The sequence below is a fragment of the Physeter macrocephalus genome, chromosome 10 (genome assembly GCF_002837175.3).
Source record: "Physeter macrocephalus isolate SW-GA chromosome 10, ASM283717v5, whole genome shotgun sequence".
NCBI classification, from domain to species: Eukaryota; Metazoa; Chordata; class Mammalia; order Artiodactyla; family Physeteridae; genus Physeter; species Physeter macrocephalus.
The window spans coordinates 86,042,844-86,064,941 of record NC_041223.1 but is presented as its reverse complement, the minus strand read 5'-3'; the positions used below and the strand labels follow the sequence as shown (position 1 = coordinate 86,064,941).

General features: G+C 42.8%; 1 protein-coding gene across 1 annotated transcript in view; it reads left to right on the top strand.

Moving 5' to 3' along the window:
* IMPG1 (interphotoreceptor matrix proteoglycan 1) overlaps positions 1 to 22,098 on the top strand; it is a 96,326-nt gene that overhangs the window by 70,553 nt on the left and 3,675 nt on the right. Inside the window, exons 15-16 of the mRNA XM_028494727.2 lie at positions 385 to 604; positions 12,393 to 12,558. Coding sequence (XP_028350528.1) covers positions 385 to 604; positions 12,393 to 12,558 — 386 coding nt within the window. The remainder of the gene's footprint in view (positions 1 to 384; positions 605 to 12,392; positions 12,559 to 22,098) is intronic.

Here is a 22,098-nt window from a genome sequence, read left to right as displayed (position 1 = left end):
GCGTCCCCTGCATCGGCAGGCGGACTCTCAACCACCGCGCCACCAGGGAAGCCCGGATATTTTTTTGTAATAACTGAACCTGGCATCCCTGCTTGGCTGACAGCATTGACCTGGATTTTTTTTCAATCCTCTGTTCTCACAATTCATCATGAAGAAAATCACTGCCCATCCATCTCAATACCCAGGAAAGTGGAAATAGGGGACATAATCACTGCAGATAGATCATTAAATAGTGGTGTTCTGGTCTCATGTTCAATCCAAACACAAACATAAAAAAGGAACTGAAATTTATGCCTCAGATAATGAAATGTGAGTATAAAAGGAATTAGCAGCAGCTGAGCCCTTAGAACACCGTTAAGAGTAAACCATCTTTTATTTTTGCAGCTGGTTCCATATCTACGATCCAACCTTACAGGTTTTAAGCAACTTGAAATACTTAACTTCAGAAATGGGAGTGTGATCGTGAATAGCAAAATGAAGTTTGCTAAATCAGTGCCATATAACCTCATCAAGGCTGTGCGAGGGGTCTTGGAGGATTTTCGTTCTGCGGCGGCACAACAGCTTGATCTGGAAATAGATAGCTACTCTCTCGATGTTGAACCAGGTAAAAGAATCCAACCCAGAAAACTGTGGGAGTGTTTTGGTTTTGTTTGTTTGCTTAAGCATGCAGTTCAACTTTGAGGCCACAAAAATCAGTTTAAAACTGCACTTGACAAAATAACTTTTCGGAAGCTATGAATCAACGGTGGTAGATAGGCAGGGTCCTAAGACATGCAGGTTAAAATTTTCCTACATCAAAAAAGCAAAGAGCAAGTATACCTCTTGCTTCACAATCTGGGCTCTTTAGTTTCCCCACAGAACAAAACTTTTGCTGTGCTTAAGAGATTTTTTTTTTAACATAACCCACAGCCAAGCTAATTGACATCTTGCCGGAAGTCAAAAGCACTTTCTCAGTGAACTGCAACCACCTAAGAAACCTTCCAGTCCTCTTCGTAGCACAATTCGGGATGAAACTGAGACAGTTTCCCGAGGAAAGAAAAATAATCATTAGACCAAAACTCAAACTTGGAAGAAAGCCACTTCACCATCACCCAAGAGGAAAATCATGTCCCTTCCCATGTGTATACCCTAGATCAGCTTCCACTTGTGCAGGTTAAAACAAAGTAGTTAGATGTGAAAAAAAACCTTAAAAGATACAGGGGCTGAGCCCGAAGCTCCAAAATAGAAAGCAAACATTTGTTCTGATAATAAAGCATAGTGTATGTACCAATATAACCAGCTATGCCCAAATTGGGAACTGTTTCCACCATTAGCTCCAAAATTCTCTTTTCTCTCCAATTGAAGAAAATTTTTTAATTTCCTGGAGCGCAAGGGGGCAAGGCTCCAAATCTACTGGAAAAGCGACCTTCGAGTCATGTTCAGAACAAACTTCCTAATTGGCTATGAATTAGTGAGGTGGATCTTTAACATCCTCCCTGGCTTCCTGGGGATTAAGAATTGAAGGCATAGGGAAAGGCCTTGGGCAAAATGCAAACAAAAAGGCTCAGTTGGAAGACACTTATCTTTGATGGAGCAGAGCCTTGAGCAACTTTAAGAAAATTGCCTCCTACCTCAGTAAACAGGATTATTAAAAAGACAGAGAGCCTGAAGGCACTGAGCCGGGGAGTGCTTACCTTTGAACACAAGCAGCTAAGCAAGCCCTCCAGACCCCTAAGAAATCAAAGACCTCCTAAATGCTAGTAAGATACTGCCTCTTCCCCTGAAAACTACCAGGGGATCCCTGCCAGTTAAAATCAGAAGACCAATTCTTTTCAGTCAATTGAAAACAGGAACATATATAGGGAGAACTTACCATAAGAGAGACAAGGGCCTGACCCCCTCCCCAGGGAGCTGACAGGCTACTTAGAGACCCATCCAACAATAGGAGAAGGTAAAGTAAGGAGCCAAGTTGAGGCAGGGGAAAACTTGGGCACCTCTTAGATAGAGGGCAGGAAGCTGGTAATGTATTTGCCAGGGATGTGTAAGGGACCCTGGGGACGCTGGAAGGAAGCACTGCAGAAAACCATGACCTTGGAGGGCTATGGTCCTGAACATGAATCCTGTGTTCTAATGATACCAAAAACTCTGCCTCTGTGCACCAGTGTGGAATCGAATCTCAGAGACAGGGCTTTGGGTGAAGTAGAAAAGAATAGTTTTATTGCTCTGCCAGGCAAAGGGGGACACAGCAGGCTCGTGCCTCTCAAAACTGTGTGGCCCAACCTGGTGGGAGGGGCGGATTTGGTGAGGAGTTTTATAGCAATGGTTCAAGGGCAGGATTGCTGATAAGGATCAGGGTGTGTACAGGGCCTGCATTCCTTTAATCTGGCCTCAGGTGGTCTCTTGATGAGTTTCTCGAGGTTAGAGTGCTAACATCTTCCATTTGTTGGGGGTTTTCGTTTTGGTAAAGAGCTCAAAGATATTGTTATGTGTATCCCTTGAGGCGGAACCAGGACCCTGCCCCAAGGCTGCACTATTGTTTCTTGGCTGTTCCTCCCTTGTCTCTGCATCCCCTCCCTTCCCTGATTAGCAACTGTTGGAATCTGCCCTTTGGAACTCAGGGAAGGTCATGGAGGCTAGAGTCTTACCTACAAGAAATGGGGGACACAGAAATATTTTTATGCCCAGGAGCCCCAAGGGTCCCACTCAGTTTCATTCTAAGGAAAGGGAGGTTGAAAAAAGAAGCCAGTGTAAAGTTTAGTTTAGCTGAGGGGACTGTTAAAGCCCTCTTGGTCAGAGGATGTAGCATTTCTTTTCTATGCCCCAGTTTTATTATATTTATAGGCAATGCCCGAACAGACCAATTATTTAGTTCCATTTGCAAAATTTGAAACAAAACCCAATCAAGTGCTTTTCTTTTCTTTTGGCCTAATGTCAGGGTGGAAAAGTGGTTTATGGTAGCAATGCCAGGAGGGGGGTTATTATTCCTTTACTACTTTGGGACTAAAGAGAAGAAAGAAGATAGAATCTGAAAACCCTAATGAGATTTCCAGGTGAATTTCACCCCACATTCAGATCAGCATCGAGCTGTCTGGCTGTGTCCTCTAAAGGAGGGTCAGTACTTGGTTAGGCCAGAGGGCATCTGCAGAGGCGCAGACAGGTAGGAAAAGCCACACATGCTGTTGGTACTGTGTGCGGTTTGCCTTTCACCTTTTGAAACTCCCTGAGTAAATGAATCTCTGATATGAAAAGTATAAACCAGTGTTAGAACTATCTGATTTATCAACCGAAAAACAATAAATCACAGCTTGCTCAGTATTCTGCTGGCATCCCCGGCAACTAGAGTTGTCTTTCATTTAAGCTGCTGTGAAAATTCTTCAGAAGCATGTAGCGCTTTTATGCCGGTTAGATGTGCAGGTTGAAGATTTCAAAAATGCAAAACTACATGTAACTTATTCTGACTTGAATTCCTCAAATTCCTCCTCAGAGACAGGCAGACCGCAAGGCTGGTAAATGGTCTAAAATTCCTCCTCAGAGACAGGCAGACCTCAAGGCTGGTAAATGGTAAACACTGAAATTAACTACAGTCTGGCATCCTAGATGCTTCCAGCCAGAATGTGGATCAACAAACTCATTTTCTCTGGAAAGTGCATAATTTGTAAGATTAGCACTTAGTCACCGGCTCTGAGAAGATGGTAGATGTCACTCATCACGATAATGACAATAAAAATGGTAACAGCTACTGTTGATTGACAATATTTTTTAACCTTAATAAGTAACTACACAAAGTTATTATTTCCCCCCATTACACAGTTGGAGAAACTGTTTCCTAAAACTGTAAGTAACTTACCTTTTACTGGTCACAGAGTCACCAAGGGCTGGAGCTGGAATTCAAAGGCAGCTTTGTGTGCTTCCCTCAACTCTACCTACTGCCTGTTTATAAAAAGGAGTCTTATCAACCCTCCTACTGTTGGGTATACAGAGGCTGTATAATCTACTTAGAAAAAGTGACAACACACTTCAGTCTAATTAATCCTAAAGGAACTGTTAGGTTCTACATTTCACCAAGTGAAATTTCCTACAATATTTTGTCATATTCCAGAATGCCAAACAAACAAAATATCATTCTCTCAGAAACAAAAGTCCCAATCTTGCAAACGTCCCCTTTCCAGGTACTGGTTATTGGCTCTGCTAGGGGCGTCCCTTCCGAGCTGGGGCAGCCACACGAACCCTCTCCCCAGGACACTCCCCCCAGCTCCCCCATCCCGTCTCCTAGGTCTCTGGCCAGTCTCCCAGGGTTACACTGCTGCTACCCCTTGCCTCCCGGGGTGCCACCACAGGGGTTTTCTGTTAATGTCTGCTTCCGTTACCAGCTGGACTGCCACATACCTTTCACCCCTCTCCAGAGTTTCAACCTGTGCCCTCATCTCACACCCAAACCACCCGATGGGGCTTCCTTAAGACACTCCCAGAGTCCTTCATCCAAACCCTTAATGCAAACCCTCCACACAAGCCTGGGACTCAGCCCAGCTGCAGGGTCACCTCCCACAGCCCCTGCTGTCAGGCGTCCCCCTCCACATCCTGGGACACTCAGGCCCTAAGATCAGTGCGCCCAGAACACCTCAGTTTCGCTGATAACAAAAATGACTGAGCGAGAATTCTTCAACCCTCTGTCCAGGGTAAGACGTGTGTGTTTGCCCTGGAAATGTTACTGAGAGCCTCCTATAAAGAGTTTGTGGTGGTTTTCTTGAGAATGGTGGAGAATTGAAAGGAAACCCTAAGTTTCTTCATTGCATGCCCCTTCAAGCCAGAAAGAAGTCCCATTAATAACTTACTCAATTCCACAAACGTGTATTAAGCTGCAACCACGTGCATAGTACTATGCTGTGCGTTCCGTATCATTGAATAGTTATTCTCACTCTAATCCTACCCTTTAGCAATAAGTCATAAGCAAAATATTTTTGGCCTGTAATAAAATAACAATAAAACAATAAACATGAACTTAAAAGTAGATTTTTTTTTTAAGGTCTTTTAATCGCTGAATTGCACAACAGTTCTGGAGCCCGGCTAACGCTCCGGATGCCTTTGTTCCAGTAGGACACCTAGAATGGGAGATCTCTCTTTGAGCTGGAGGAACGTTAGTGATCACCTGCTTTCATTACCCCTTTTTATGGAAGGGAGAAATGAGACACAAAGGTACTAACCTGCATATTCCCAAGGCCACAGATAATTGCTGGGAAGCAGCTCTTCTCGCCCAGGGTGCCTTCCTGGAGGCTTCAGCGTTGACAGCAGGGATGAGGAGGTTCCCTCCGCGGCAGGTGCAGCCAAGCCCAGAATGTTCTCAGGACTTGGGAAAACAAGCCCGATGGGCCTGTGTGGAAGGTGAGGTTCCCCGCACGAACCCCCAGAAGGGCGGTGCCACATTTATTCAATGACTAAGCACTCAGCACCAAGCACTGAATTTAAATGATATTCACGCCTTAAGAAGGGAGCAGTCAGACGACCAGCGCTGCATTAGGATTTCCTGGGCTCTAGACCCTTTGCCTTCATGAATGTTAATTTTAAACATTAATATTAATAGAAATCTTTAAAATTATATTTTATGTCTGCGGTGGTATAGAGACAAATATAATGCAGATTGGATTATATTAATTTTTTTCTTCAGATTTTAAAAGAATTTAAAACACGTTCGCGAGCCCCTAAAACTATGGTGGGCTAGTGCGTCCCGTGCCCTGCAGATTACCATTGATCCGGATGTGTGGGGCTGTCATTCCCTGATGCCCCAAGGAAAGGAATGACACGCCCTCCTCCCCACCAACAAAGCCGGGACGGCAAAGCCTAGGTTGTTCGGGGGTTAGGGGGCCCCAGCTCCCCACTTCTCTCAGACGTGAGGCTGGGTCGCGGCCTCCTCGGAACTCCGGGGCCCTGTCCCTGCCTTTTTGAAACGGGAAAAGATGATTCAGGAGTTTGCACCACATGCCCCAGCCGGCCAGGCCCGACCTGCCGCGGTGATCACGGCGCCCTAACGGCTCGATCGGCGGTACCCCGAAGCTGATTCTGCCACCGCGCCAATTCCCGGCGGACCTCGCCTCCCTCCACCGGTGCGCTCAGCCCAGCGGCTTTTAAGGAGACAAAAATCATTTCGGGCTCTTATCATTTCATCCCCTGAATCTATTCCTACTTCTTTTGCTATTGAGCGCCATCTAGCGATCACTAGGTTTCATCGCATTAAAATGTTAAAAAACAAACAGGAAAAAAAAAAAAAAAAGTCCACAGAAAAGTCGTAACAGGCCCTCAGCCTCGGCCAGACCAAACGAAGCCTGAGTTCCAGCCATACTGAACTGAAATCCTACCCTAGGACGGGACCCGATTAAAGGAGATGCCTCACTTCCGGTCTAGCACGTGAGTGTTAGGACGGACGGGGCAAGGGAAGGGGATAATGAAATGGTAAAGAATGATGAAGAACAGGGCAGAAAGGCAATCAATACTCAGCCCCAAGGATGCGGGACAAGTGACAGGACGATCTGGGGGGAGGGGTGGGTGCAATGAACCGGAGTTAGTAACAGGTGGGCCCGAGACCCTCAGAGGGCTGGCGGGAAACAAGAGTCTATTTTCAGGCATGAGTGCACTTGGGAACAGAAACAGAGGGTTGGAAAAAAGACAGTCTTGGACCATCAGGAACCTATGGATTTATAAGCTGCTTGATGACCTGGATCGTAATCTTTTGAACTATAACTGTAAAGTGCTTTCAAGTGTCCTCTGCAGGCAGGTGATATTCATTTAAATGCGTTTTGATCCCATGATGTAGGGCTGAGAGACCACCTTCCTCAGTCAGCAGCTGGGAATACTTTTCAAGACCTTTGAAATGCAAAGACATGATAGAAGCAGATCCAGGGGAGAAACGGATACATAAAATGTGCATATGCACTGGAAACCTCAAAAGGATCCAAGCCCCACATGGCAGCTCCGTTACCACAAGTCTTGTTCATTGCTGTCACATTTGAACAACAGAAAGGAATGTGGAGCCACCGTCTGTCAGACTGTGCTTTCTTTAGGGCAGCTTTCTGCCTCATGAAGGAGAAGTGGCAGACGAGGCTTTTGAGCTTGCTTTAGTTAGGAGCTTATGGTTCAGAGGAGAGCGTTCCTGGACATCTGATTTGTAAACCAGTGCGACCGGAGATGCTGGTGAGTTTCGCCGCCCCACCGCTCTCTCCCTCGTCCCTATTCACCCCTCCAAGCTCTGAAGGGCCTCCTGGAAACCCCATATTTGAAACCACTAAAATGAGGTCAAAAGCTGAACATCATAACATACGGATGTTAATCTTGGGTCATACTTACTACCTAAAATGGGCTTCAGTTTTCCTTACCTGGGAAAATGAGGTCAGCACTGTCTACTTTGGAAGATTATTGTGAATATTAATGAAGACACATGTTTAAAGTGCCGAGCACAGTGCTGAACAAACAGTAGCCCTCATTATATGTGCGCTCCCCTGTTCATATAAATAATTGCCTTTGTGCTCCTGGCGAAGCTGGAGGTTCAGGATCATGATTTCTGGGGCCAAGTCAGGGACAAGGCCTGAAATGAAATGACACCAGCGCTCTGACTGTGGTCGGAAACCACGTGGGAAGCCAAGGACCAAGTGCCAGGATGAACCTGGACCTTTCCCACCTGCTGCAAACTAGGAGCTACTAACACAGTCAACTCACCGAGTGCCCTGGGCTGCCTCTCCAGAGAGATTGTCAAATTTGCTCTGCAGAAGAGCTATCCACATGGATTAAGGATAGAATAGTAAGTCATTTTGCTAGCAAGCAATTATGATAAGCCCAGAGGATGTCCCAAATCATACTAGGTGTTTGCTGGGTGTGGTACAGGCTTATAGAGAAACCTCTTGGGAGTACGAACCATCAAAACAATCTGTTTAAAGGGGATTTAAGTAAACCCAGGAAGCTAAGGCATCATGACGCCCTCACTTCCTCAGATCCACACACAACCTGATGGTGACTTGAAAATATTCTTCTAGAAAATGGCAGCTAATTGTTCTCTTCCTGATCGGCTGTTGATCTCAAGTCTTGTCCTCCCTTTTTCCATGCCACACACCACATTCAGAACAGAGCATTTAAGGTTGTTGCTGTATAATGTTTAGGTTATTAATCTTGACCAAATCAAGAGCAAAGTGCAGGAAGTTCAGATCAATTTGTTCTGCGCATGTCCCAGGGAGTTATGTTAAGGAAGAGGCAAATAGTTGTGTGGTCCACTCGTGAATGAGTCCATCATTCTAAGGAGAATGTCCTTGGGATATGAAAAGGAGAGAAAATAACAACGTAGGGAAAGCTTTGCTTAAGAAACTTCTGCTAGTTAGAACTTTCATTCATCGTAGAACCATCTCTCCTCTTCTATGGCCCTGACTCTGCAGAATCAGCCTAAAGCCTAAAGCCCAAAGCTGTAGGTGTCCCTCAAAGAATGACATGTAAGTAAAGAGGGTCATTTTTACTTATGAAAAAAATTTTTCATAAATTTTTAAGCTAATAGGAGGGGACACAGTAAGAGTTGCCTCACAAATTAATGTAAATATTCGTCTCTTCTGTTACGATTCTAATTAACTGAGATTGCCTTTACAAGCCATGGCCAACAGCTCCCCCGGGACTCTTTCCTTCCCTGGAACCTGTCCTCACACAGTCCACAAGATGGGGGGGCCGGGGGGAAGGGGGCGGACTTGAGCGCAAACAGCCTTGATCTTGGGGACGTTCAACCTCACTGAGTCTTGGCTTCCTCATCTGCAAAGTGAGCAAATTAGTGGAGAAGGTCTCCAAAATACCTTCTAGCTCTAAAATTCTGCCTCAAATGTAAGGTTTTAAATATGGATAAAACAAAAATCTAAAGCAATTAGCTGGACTGGAATTCTTAATACTAAAGAGTTTGAAGGGCCAATTTGGTATTTCTTGAATGACTGAGTGTCTTAGGACCCAGGAAGGCGTACACAGCAAACCAAAACTGAACTAGGTGACGTGAAGTCTTGTACTGTTCTGTAGGCTGGTCCCAAATAAACGACATGGGAGAAGCAAGTAATCTATAAACTTGGTGCCTTTGTTTGTCAAATATACCCGATTGATGGCCCCCAGATTTGGATAAATTCACTTCTCCAGTGTTGCCTTACTGTGTTCTGCTCAGCTTTACTGGTACATAGACATAGACTAAGCCTGGCTGGGCTGAAGGAAATATTGGTAAAACAGAAACATTGTTTTAAACGGGAGACTCACGTGGTTATCACACATTTCCTATTACTCTTCCGAGGGGTGGACTCGGAGCATTCAGCCTGCTTTCCCAGTTAAATCTATTTCTCCACTGCAGAAAGAGGGCAGTGGAGGCGCTGACTCCTCCCTCCTGGCCTCTGCTTTCAGGACTGCAGGCCTGGCTGGCAAGTTGCTGACAGCTGTTATTTATTAAAGCAGGCCCTGGACATGAAACACCTGGGTTGTCAGGGTAACTGAGTCCTTTCCTAAACAGTGACAAGGATCCCTTTGCATGGCCAGCGTTAGGGACAGTGAGGCAGGGAAGCCCATTCGCATTAGCCAGGCCTGGCTGTCCACGTGGACCCTCAAGTTGCAGAGAAATACAACTTTACGTAAAAACGTAGCAGGTCTACTTTGCTGGGAGACCCCAAAGTATGTTTTCAAGGACCTGCTCCTGCCCTCCCTCCGCGTGGGCTGGTCTAGCTAACCCCCTCGCTCTCCTCTTCCACCACGAGGAGGCGCTAGATCGGGACAGGGAACACGAGGGTCGGTGGAATTCTCGCCCCACAAGCTGCACCCCACCCACCTGCAGGGCTTCTGTGGTCAAAGCGGCTGACTACAGCCTTCGCTCGAAGATGCACAATCGATATTCGCTTATTAGTGACTCTAAGAGGTTTAAAAGTAAAAAGAGAAGGGGGTGCAGCTGGAGGGAGAGAGCGTCCAGGGGAAAGAGAGAGAAACCGGTTATGTTTATTCCATGCAGCATTTAAAAAAAAAAACTTATTTAGCCACCAAACCGATTTTTAACGTAAAACTGACTAAAGCCTGCTCAATTCGAGTTCTGCAAATGTTCCCGCTTGGGAAATACCATACCACACGATCACTGAAGCAATCCTAATTCTGAAACTTCTAAGATCTATTTACATATTTTCTAAAGCACAAGTCTGATCACAGCCCTCCCCTGCCCCCAAATCCTCCACGGCTCCCACCTGCCTGTAAGGTCCAAATTCCTTAGCTCGACATTCAACACCCACCGGAGTTGGCCTGAACGTACCTCTCCAGTCTCAACTCCCTTCCTCCCTGTGCGCGAGTCTCTGCTCTCCCCCCATGCTGGGCTTCCCCTGCCCCCTCTTCACATGGCCCCTGCTTTCCCACCTCTGTGCCTCTGTTCCTGCTGGGTCCAGTCGGAGTGCCTTTCCTAGTCATTGCACATCAAATGCAACCCACTTTAGACACGCAGTTCAACAGTCCCCTCCCAGATAGCTCTTCTCTAACATACCCTCATAGTTAGAGCCCCTATACTAGACAAGATACTGGGCTTCTTGTGTAGAAACATCTGTGTATATGGCTTATTGTCCCCTAGGGTTCTTGAAAGAGTGGCTTCATACCCGACCGCCTGTCCTCTAGTTCCTAACACATAATAGGTGCTTCTTGAAATAATCTGAAGGGTAAATGGCTGATGTGATCCAACAGGAAAGCTTCCGGGCAGAAAAGCACAGTGGTCTGGGGACCAGAGGCCTGTTCTGGTTCTGCCATCAGCATGTGGGGACGTGGGCCTTTTGCTTCTCCGCCCGAGAGGTTGGTATGCTCAGCTCTAGAAAGACAGGGAAGGGGCTGGCCGGGGCCACAGGCCTTCCAGAGCTCAATTGTCTGAGATCCTCTTGGTTTATATTCCACCTTACAAAGAACTTGAGGCAATCCTACAGAATTAAGAATAGAGTGAAAGAGAACAATTGATGCCAAAGAAAGAACAGAGACCTGAGGTCTACTTGAATTTTCCGAAGGGAAGAACCTCTAACATTAGGGCCTTAGGGATCACAAGAGACTGAGAAAAAGAGATTTTTTTTTAAATCAAGAAATCATCCTGAGTTCTCAAAACTGTCCATAAAAATGACTGACTATTTTATTACTTCTAAGGTATCCCTCATTTTAAATATATAAGATCACCAATTCATCTCTGCAGAAAATGCTTGCCTTTAAAAAAACCTAATGGGGGCTTCCCAGGTGGCGCAGTGGTTGCGCGTCCGCCTGCCGATGCAGGGGAGCCGGGTTCGCGCCCTGGACTGGGAGGATCCCACATGCCGCGGAGCAGCTGGGCCCGTGAGCCCCTAATGAACAAAAGAATTTTTTTTGAAGTGTATGTGATTTACCATGTTTTCAGGTGTACAGCAAAGTGATTCAGTTATATATATATTTTTTTCAGATTCTTTTCCATTACAGGTTATTACAAGATACTGAATATAGTTCCCCGTGCTATATAGTAGGACCTTGTTGTTTTATCTATTTTATATATAGTCGTGTGTATCTATTAATCCAATTCCCAGTTCATCCCTCCCCCCTCCCTTTCCCCTTTTGTAACCGCAGTTTATTTTCTATGGCTGTGAGTCTATTTCTGTTTTGTAAATAAATTCATCTGTATCATTTTTTTTAGATTCCGCATATAAGTGATATCATATGATATTTGTCTTTCTCTGTCTGACTTACTTCACTTAGTGTGATCATCTCTAAGTCCATCCCTGTTGCTGCAAATGGAATTATTTCATTCTTTTTATGGCTGAGTAATATTCCATTGTATATATATGTACCACATCTTCTTTATCCATTCATCTGTCGATGGACGCTTAGGTTGCTTCCATGTCTTGGCTGTTGTATATGGTGCTGCTATGAACATTGGGGTGCAAGTATCTTTTTGCATTAGAGTTTTCATCTTTTCCAGACGTATGCCCAGGAAAAAATTTTAATTCTCTAATACAGTGGTTATCAAAATGTGCTCCCAGGCCAGATACGTCAACACCAGCTGCATCAGAGAATTTTTTTAATGTTCCTTTCGTTAGTGCCTTAGAAATACAAATTCTCGGTCCTCAAACCTCCTGCATCAGAAACTGTGACGGGTGGGAGGGCCCAGGATTCTGTTTTAACAAGGCCTCTAGATGAGTCTGAGGCACACCAGTTTGTGCATAATTATGTTTGGAGCTAAATATGTTATCACGTGTGTCTATAGACTCATTTATCAAAGATACAGAAATGTGTGGTTCCCTTTTCTCTCCACTCTTTTCTCACTCTGGTACAACTCACTCCAAAGTGGGGTGATGGCAAATCTATGTGGCGCCTCGTCTCTGACTTCTGCAGGATCCACTGCTCAGGCGTCCCTGCACCAGTAAAATCTGCCCTGTTTTTTTTTACAGCTGATCAAGCAGACCCCTGCAAATTCCTGGCCTGTGGGGAATTCGCCCAGTGTGTGAGGAATGAGCGGACCGAGGAAGCTGAGTGTCACTGCCGAGCAGGGCACCCTGGGCCCTGTGCCCCCGGAGAGGACTGTCAGGACACCCCGGGCAAGGGGGCGCTGTGCAGGTGGGTCCAGCACCGCGCCACTCAGACCCAAGAATTAGTCACTCAGGCTTCTGAGACACCCATCATTAGCATGAATTCATGCAATCCCGTAAACCCATGGTTCTCCAACTTCAGGGAACACCGGAATCTCTCCGAGAACTTATGAAAGCACTCACGGCTGGGCCCTGCGAGGCTGTCTGTGACTCGGTAGGTCTGTGCGGGGCCCAGGTACGCCTGCTGCTACTGCTGGTCCCAGGACCACAGTTTGAGAACCACTGGCCCTAAGCCTTTCTGCAGGATTTCATTAAGGCCAATAAGGGAAGAGAAAAGAGCCTGCATCAGCTTTAAGACAGAACACCACGTGACCTCCTACCTTAATCGGTGTCTATGTGTCTAATATTTGAGTTTTTCCTTGGTTGCAAACACATTAGCTGTCATCATAAGAAAGCTGAAAAATATAGGAAATGATGAGAAGGAAGATTAAAAGCCTGTATAATTCATCACGTTAATTGATGTACTTCTTTACATAGAATTTTCCAAAGCAAAATGGAATTAGACTGGCTTCTCATTTTACGGTCAGCTTTTTTACTTAGAACTTTCTCCCATGTCATTAAATATTTTCTGTAGCATCATTTTTTTTTTTTTTTTTCTTTTTGGCTGTGTTGGGTCTTCGTTGCTGTGCGCGGGCTTTCTCTAGTTGCGGCGAGCGGGGGCTACTCTTTGTTGCGTTGCGTGGGCTTCTCATCCCGGTGGCTTCTCTTGTTGCAGAGCACAGGCTCTAGGCACGCAGGCTTCAGTAGTTGCGGCACACAGGCTCAGTAGTTGTGGCTCAGTTGGAGGGCTTAGTTGCTCCGCGGCATGTGGGATCTTCCCGGACCAGGGCTCAAACCCATGTCCCCTGCATTGGCAGGCGGATTCTCAACCACTGTGCCACCAGGGAAGTCCCTGTAGCATCATTTTTAATGATTACATGGTAAGCCATTCTCTAGATATGCTATACGTTGAATCAGTCCTTCATTTCTGAAGCTCTTTAGAAGGAGGAAAAGGAAGTAAGATATAATTGGCCTTCTATTCACAAACTAGACTTTAGGGCATAGGTTGCCTTATGAACAAACAGGGAACCCAGTGGGTCCTAATTCTTCTCCAAGTCCTGTGTCACCCAGTGAAGCTCTGCCCGGGGGGCCTCTGTCCTCAGAAGTCTTCTCCCGAGCCTGTCCCGAGCTTCCCCAGTCCTGAGCTTCCAACCACACACTCTTGAACGTTTCCTCTGCGAGGATCACCTTGACCCATGTCTTTATTAGATCATCCGGTTTTTTCACTGTCCTATTATTCATTCTTGTGGCCGCTGTCCCTAATTTCCCACCAGGGGGACTTGTGGCCAGCTGCTTCCACATTTGACAAGAAACAAGAGAGACTGAGCCCTTTTCTTGATGAAACATACCCTGTTCCTTTAAAGTATTAACATTTTAAAGACCATTATCCAATAAGAGTTAAGAAGCAATATTCTGGAGTCAGACAAATTGTGATTAAAATGTTGGCTTAGCAATTTACTAATCAGGTGACTTTCAACAAATTTCCTAACTTCTCTAAACCTCCATTTTTTTCATTGGATAGTGAGACCAATAAAAAAAAACCCTGTTGGGTTGCTGCAGGGGGTATATGAAATTACATTTATAAAGCTTCTTAACAAATAACATAAAACACAGAGTATCCGTTCAGGTAAGAGAAGATTATGATGATGCTGTCAGTTTTCTCTGAGTTAATCTCAATCCTGACAGAATTCTTTATGGAATTTGACATTCTGGTTCTAAAGTTCCTCTGGAAATAAAAATATACAAGAGAAAATCTTGAAGTACAATGGTGGGGAGGCTGCTCTATAAGATAGAAGTACATAAAATAATAATATTTAAAGCACTAAGATAGACACAGACCTAGACGATAGATCAACAGAACATATATAAGCCCCAAACAAAGCCCTAGATATCAAAGAATTTATTTTAACAAGCATTTCAAATCAGTAAGGAAGGTATAGACTTGTCAATAATGATTAGAGTACAACTGGCGTTCCATTTAGAAAAATAAAATATTAGTTTCTTACCACACACAAATCAATTCAAATCAAAGATTCAAACCTAAGATTGAAACTATGAAAATATGAAGAATTTCTTTTATATTTCTATAAATTAGGCTAAAAAATGGCTTCCCTAATAAGACCTCAATCCAAGAAGACATTTTCCCCATAGGGGAAAAGACACCATAAATAAAATTAACAGAAAGCAACAAGGTGGGAGAAAAATATTTACAACTTATAGACAAAGGATGAACAACCATACTATTAAGAGCTCCTACACATCAATAAAAGGCAAACATACTAATATTAAAATGAGTAAAGAATATAGAGGCAAGTTCATAGAAGAAATCCAAATGACCCATGAAACATAGGAAAAGGTATTCAATCTCACAGTAATTAGGGAAATCTAAAAATAATGAGGATATATCATTAGTTACTCATGAGTTTGGCAAGAGAAGGTCAAAAATATCCAGTGTGGGTAACATCAGGGAAAACTAGTTCTATCAGGCATTGCTGTTCGGTGTATTAATTGGAAAAACTTTTTTTCAAGAGAAATTGGTCAATATCTATAAAATTGTAAATTTGACTCAGATACTCTACTGTGTAAATAATTGTTTAGACAATTATTCCTACAAAAATCATTGCACTTTGCAATGTTCACAGTATCATTGCTTTGAATCGTGAAATAATTGCACAGCCCATCAATAGGGGAACAGTTAAGTACATAGTGTGGTGTATTATTCACTGTGGAACATGGCAGTTAAAAGCGGTAATATAGTCTACTGGAACTGCCATAGGAAAAAACCAGGACATTTCCTTAAATGAGAAAAGTAAATTTCAGGATAATAGATCCCGTTTATATAATATATCAATAACAAAAATATGTACTTATAAGTATATTAGGTTCAACCATATGGCATTGCCATTTTGCCAGTTAGAAATCATCAAATATTGACAATGTTGTATGATTCAATCTAATACGTAAGTAAAAGCATAGCAAATATATGGAATAATAAGTACATTGAGCTATCATTACTGTTAACAATGGAAAGGAGCAGATTTGGGGTCCAAATTTTTAAAAATGAGAATATGTCATGTATCACATACGTAATTTAAAAGAAAGGAGGGGGGAGGAAGAAAGGATCGATGAGTAAGACCCTAATAAGATGAAAAAGGAGAAGGGGGTTGCATGTGGCTTTTATGAACAATGAATTCAATTTTTATTTTAATCAGCCCTATTTCCTGTTTCAGATGGCTATACAATTTGTAATTTTAATCATCCTCCTTCTTGAGTAAGAAAGACCACTTTAGTTCTGGGTTGTCATAAATGAGGTCAACAGAGCAAAGCATAAGGTGATCTGGAAATGAGCGGCTCTCACGAAGTTTTGCTGTATCTACTCTCTCCACCCGTGCCTGCCTCTGGGGGCTGACACGGACTTCTGGTATTCAAATACACAGGAATAAGGTGTCCCTTACACCAGTTCAGTTCAACAGACATTTTTCAGCACCCATGTGCTCATTGCCACGTTAGATGCTGGATAATAGATAGGAAGGGAAGGAGAGAGAAAGGGAGTAGGAGGAAGGAACACAGGAAGAAAGGGAAGAAGAAATAAGAAAAACCCAATTTCTTTGGCGGGGGGAGAAAAGAGAAATCCCCCACATCACCTCAATTTTGCTCTTTCCAACTCCTTGATTAAGGATCCCTTTTTCAATGTAAAATATTAAACCCCAATATCCTCAGAATGAGGGCACACTCCACTGCCCCCATGGGCTGCTTCAGACAGACTCTCACTGGAGAAAAACCTGAGCCCAGGGGTGCTCTGAGCACCCCTCCTGGACCCTCACCACCTGCTCCCCCTCCCTTCAGTTATTTCTGTTCCTCACAAGATAGCATCATTTATGTGACTGACAATTTACTTGTAATACGAAAATTAAAAAAGAAAAAATCTCATTGTTAAAGGCAAATACATAGTAAAGGTTGTAAATCAACCATGTGTAAAGCTAGTAGGAAGGTTAAAAGACAAAAGTCGTAAAAGCACATATATCCACAATAAGTAGTTTAGGAATACACAAAACAAAAATATATAAAATATGATGTCAAAAACAGTAAACATGAAGTAAGGGAGTAAAATTGCTGGCTTCCTAAAATAAAACCATGCTTGTATTTTCAATTCAACCATGGTTGTATGAATTTAAGAGATCAGCAACTTAAAATAATCATATCTATGATTATTTTATATATGATTTTATATAAATCATATTTATATATGATTATATATGATATCTCATGGCAACCACAAACCAAAAGTCTATAATAGATACACACACAAAAAAGAAAAAAATCTAAACATAACGCTGTGATAATCATCAAATCACAAGGGAAGGGAGCAAAAGAAGAAAGGAACAAAATAGAACTACAAAAACAACCCAAAAACAATTAACAAAATGCCAAGTAATACATACCTATCGATAATTATTTTAAATGAGAACAATGGAGATGGTAAAGTAAAAGGGCATGGAGCTCACTCCCCCTAAAAACACATCAAAAATACATCTACATGTGGAACAATTCTCACTGAAAACTAACTGGAAACTGTCAGATGGACTCCTGTATAACCAAGACTATAAGAAAGATCCACACGTAATCGGGTAGGAAGGAAAGAAAGCAATCGTTTGGGGGCAGAGGCTGGGTGGGGCTGTGGTGGCCACTGTTGGCACTTACTGTAACAGGGCATCAGAAAGAGCCCAGAGCTCTGACGTTGAAACACAAACCCAGACACATGCCAAGAGTCCATGTGGTCCCCACCTGCCCTGCAGTGTGGCAGAGTAGCCCCACAAGAGGGCAGGGGCAGCAGAGACAGGGGTCAGTAATAGGCTGTGAGGGACAAAGGGGATGGTGCCAGAAGCTGTGTCTGAGCAGAGCAAGAGAAATGATTGCTGGCACCTGCACAGGCAGCACTGCAGAGACAGCCTGGACCCCTGTATGTGGCTGACATGAGCTGAGAGCCCACAAAGGGCCCCCCTTGCTTCGGCACACAACCCCCCTGGGGCGAGGGTTCCGGTGCTGGGAGAAGGGAAACACACTTAACAGGAACAGAGCAAGCTCGGCCAGGCCCTCTGAACTTCTGCTCCAGCAACTTGGGATCAGACCCTGTCCCTAATAGGGTGGTGACAGCCAGTGAGCAGAGGGGAAGCCCTGCCCCACACGTGGCTCCTGCTCCAGCTCATTCTTCTCCAGCCCAACCCTCTACCAAGGTTACACCTGCCAGCACACCCTGAGGAAATATGTGACACATCCACGTCAAGTCCAGCTCTCCCACCAAAGGTATTGGGCACATGAAATCTGCATAGGCACACTCTGACATAAAGAACACCCTTTCCAGATTGCAATAGGTAACTGTTTTACCTAAGTTCATAGAGGCAGAGAAGGTTAAGCAAAATGAAAAGGCAGAGGAACTGGTCTCAGTTGAAAAAGCAAGAGAAAAACCCGTGAAAAAATAATGAAACAATTTATCAGATAGAAATAAACAATTTATCAGATAAAGAATTCAAAACATTGGTAATAAAAATGTTAACTGAATTAGGAAATAGATGAACACAGTGAGAATTTTAAGAAGGAACTAGAAAATATTTTTAAAAGACCCAATCAGAAATGAAAGATTCAATAACTGAAATAAAAAACACTCTAGAAGGAATGAATAGCAGACTAAGTGATACAGAAGAGCACATAAGTGACCTGGAAGATGGAATAGTCGAAATCAGAACAGCAAAAAGAAAACCAAATTTAAAAAATGAAAACAGGGCTTCCCTGGTGGCGCAGTGGTTGAGAGTCCGTCTGCCGATGCAGGGGGCACGGGTTCGTGCCCCGGTCGGGGAAGATCCCACATGCCGCGGAGCAGCTGGGCCCGTGAGCCATGGCCACTGAGCCTGCGTGTCCGGAGCCTGTGCTCCTCAACGGGAGAGGCCACAGTGGTGAGAGGTCCGCGTACCGCAAAAAAAAATAAAAATAAAAATAAAAAAAAGAAGAAAACAGTTTAAGCAGTCTCTCGGATAACATTAAGTGTACCAACATTTGCAATTTAGTGGTCCCAGAAGGAGAAGAGAGAGAGAGAAGGAAATCAAAAATATATTTGAGGAAATTGTGACAAAAAAAATAAAAATAAAAATTAAAAAAAAGAAGAAAACAGTTTAAGCAGTCTCTCGGATAACATTAAGTGTACCAACATTTGCAATTTAGTGGTCCCAGAAGGAGAAGAGAGAGAGAGAAGGAAATCAAAAATATATTTGAGGAAATTGTGGTATAAAAATTCCTAAACTTGAAGAATAAAACAGATATTCAGATACAGGAAGCACAGAGGGTATCAAACAAAATGAACCCAAACAGCTCCACACCAAGACGTATCATAATTAAAATGGCAAAAGTTAAAAAGAGAGAATTCTAAAGGCAGCTAGAGAAAAACAGAGTCAGTTGCAAGAAAATCCCAAAAAGGCTACCGGCTGATATCTCTGCAAAAACATTGCAGGCCAGAAGGGAGTGGCGTGATATATTCAAAGTCCGGAAAGGGAAAAACCTGCAAACCTTTACCCAATAAGATTATCACTTAGAAGAGAAGAAGAGATAAAGAATTTCTCAGACAAGCAAAAAAATAAAAGAATTCAGCAATGCGAAACCTACCCTAGAAAAAAAATGGATCAAAGGATCATAAAAGATTACTATTGGGTTGGCCAAAAGGTTCATTTGGTTTTTTCCATAAGATGGCTCTACTAGCACTTGGTTGTCTTTAACTTCTTTCGAAACAATTTGTTAGATTGTATGTGACAGCTGTCATATCAACATGCATTTTAAGAAAGACATCGAAATTGGTGACTTTTTGTGTAGCCATTTTAATATTGAGACGGAAGAAAAAAAGCAACATTTTCAGCATATTATGCTTTATTATTTCAAGAAAGGTAAAAACACAAATGAAACACAAAAGAAGGTTTGTGTGTTTTATGGAGAAGGTGCTGTGCCTGATGGAATGTGTCAAAAGCAGTTTGCAAAGTTTTCTCGCTGGACTATGCTCCATGGTCGGGTAGACGAGTTGAAGTTGATAGTGATCAATCGTGATGTTAATTGAGAACAATCAACGTTATACCACATGGGAGACAGCCGACGTACTCAAAATATCCAAATCAAGTGCTGAAATCATTAGCACCAGCTTGGTTATGTGAATCGCTTTGATGTTTGGGTTCCACAGAAGTTAAGCGAAAAAAACCTCTTGACCGTATTTCCACATGCGATTCCCTACTGAAACATCACAAAAATGTTCCATTTTTAAAACAAATTGTGATGTGCGATAAAAAGTGGATACTGTACAATGATGTGGAACAGAAGAGATCGTGGGGCAAGCGAAATGAACCACCACCAACCACAACAAAGGCCGGTCGTCATCCAAAGAAGGTGATGTTGTGTATATGGTGGGATTGGAAGAGAGTCCTCTATTATGGGCTCCTTCCGGAAAACCAAATGATTAATTCCAACAAGTACTGCTCCCAGTTAGACCGACTGAAAGCAGCACTCAACGAAAAGCATCTGGAATTAGTCAACAGAAAATGCATAATCTTCCATCAGGATAACGCAAGACCACATGTTTCTTTGATGACCAGGCAAAAACTGTCACAGCTTGGCTGGGAAGTTCTGATTCATCCGCCATATTCACCAGACATCGCACCTTCACATTTCTATTTATTTCGGTCTTTACAAAATTCTCTTAGTGGAAAAAATTTCAATTTTTTGAATAAATAAATAAGCTACTTAAGTTTTTTAAAAAAGAAGATGGTAGTGATGGATCAAGTACTTTTAAAAAAATAATAAAAATAAAATAAAATAAAATAAATAACAAATGAACAAACATAACAGAAACAGCATCATAGATACAGAGAACAAATGGGTGGTTGCCAGAGGGGAGGGGAGTGGGGGGAAGGAATGAAATAGGTGAGGGAGATTAAGAGGTATAAATTTCCAGTTGCAAAATAAATGAGCCACAGTTATGAAATGTGCAGTGTGCAGAATATAGTCAATAACTGTGTAATATCTTTTTATGGTGACATACCATAGCTAGACTTATGTTGATCATTTTGAAATGTGTAGAAATATTGAATCACTGTGTTGTGTAATAGGAAATAATGTAGTGTTAGAGGTCAATTATACTTCAAAAACAAACAAAAAAATCATAGAAAGATAAGATATGCGGTTACTGGAGGCGGGGTGGGGGAGGGAGAATTGCATGCAGGCAGTCAAAAGGTACAAGCTTCCAGTTATAAGATAGGTAAGTACTATGGATGCAATGTACAACATGATAGGATCACCACTGCTGTGCAGTATACATGAAAGCTGTGAAGAGAGTAAACCCTAAGAGCTCTCACCACAAGGAAAAAAAAATTTTTTTCTGTGTCTTTAACTTTGCATCTGTATGAGGTGATGGATGTTCACTAAACTTATTGTGGTCATCATTTCACGATGTATGTAAGTCAGATCATTATGCTGTACACCTTAAACTTATACAGTGCTGTATGTCAATTGTATCTCAGTAAAACTGGAAGGGAAAAAAAGATTAGAGGCTTCAAAGTTAGTCCCAAGTTCAAACTTGAGCTCTACCCCAAACTAGTGGTAACCTTAAGCTACATTTCTCCCCCTTTAAACCTCAAATTCTCATCTATACAATGGGGATAACAGGAATAAATTTAGGTAAGAAATACATAGATGTTCTTCGGTGTCACCTGCTCAGCTGCTGGCATTGTTATAGCTCTGTGACAATTGTAAACAAAAGGCAGCCCTGTAAGGAAAAACTGATTCCCTACCTGGCACTTAAAACTAAACTCAGAAGGGAATCAGTTGAGGACATTCAAAAAGCAGCCTTCTCTAATGAATTACGAACTTGGTTGCATTTCTGTTATTCCACCTGAAAGTGAAGGAAGAGATGGGGAAGGTACACTGAGGGCAAGTGCCCTACTGAGAAGTTGAGGCCATTGACACACAGTGGGCATTTGCAGCTGGTTCAGTTCTCCATTCTGGGGCCAAGTCATTGTCATTCACTGCATTTTCACCTTTATTTTTCCTTCTATTCTTTTCCTCTACTCAATATTTATGAACATACACCATACATTTTTCATTTCCCTCAATTTTCGATGTTCTATACATAGAATCAGGTGTACTAGGAACTTACTTGGCAAAATTCTCAAGAATAAACAAAATTTTCATTTTCAAAGGTCTCTTTTTAGGCTTGATGAGTTTGACTTTTATTAATCACAATTACCATTATAAATACACAGAAAATGCAAATCTACATCTAACAGAGTAAATTATTCACAATTTTTCCTCTTCAGAACTAAAAATTTTCACTTTGTCCTTTAACTTAATAGGGCTAATGTGTTCTCTGTGACACTATTTATAATAATGAAAATCATTTCAAATATAGGGGCCAGATTAAGTAAATGATGATAAAAAGTGA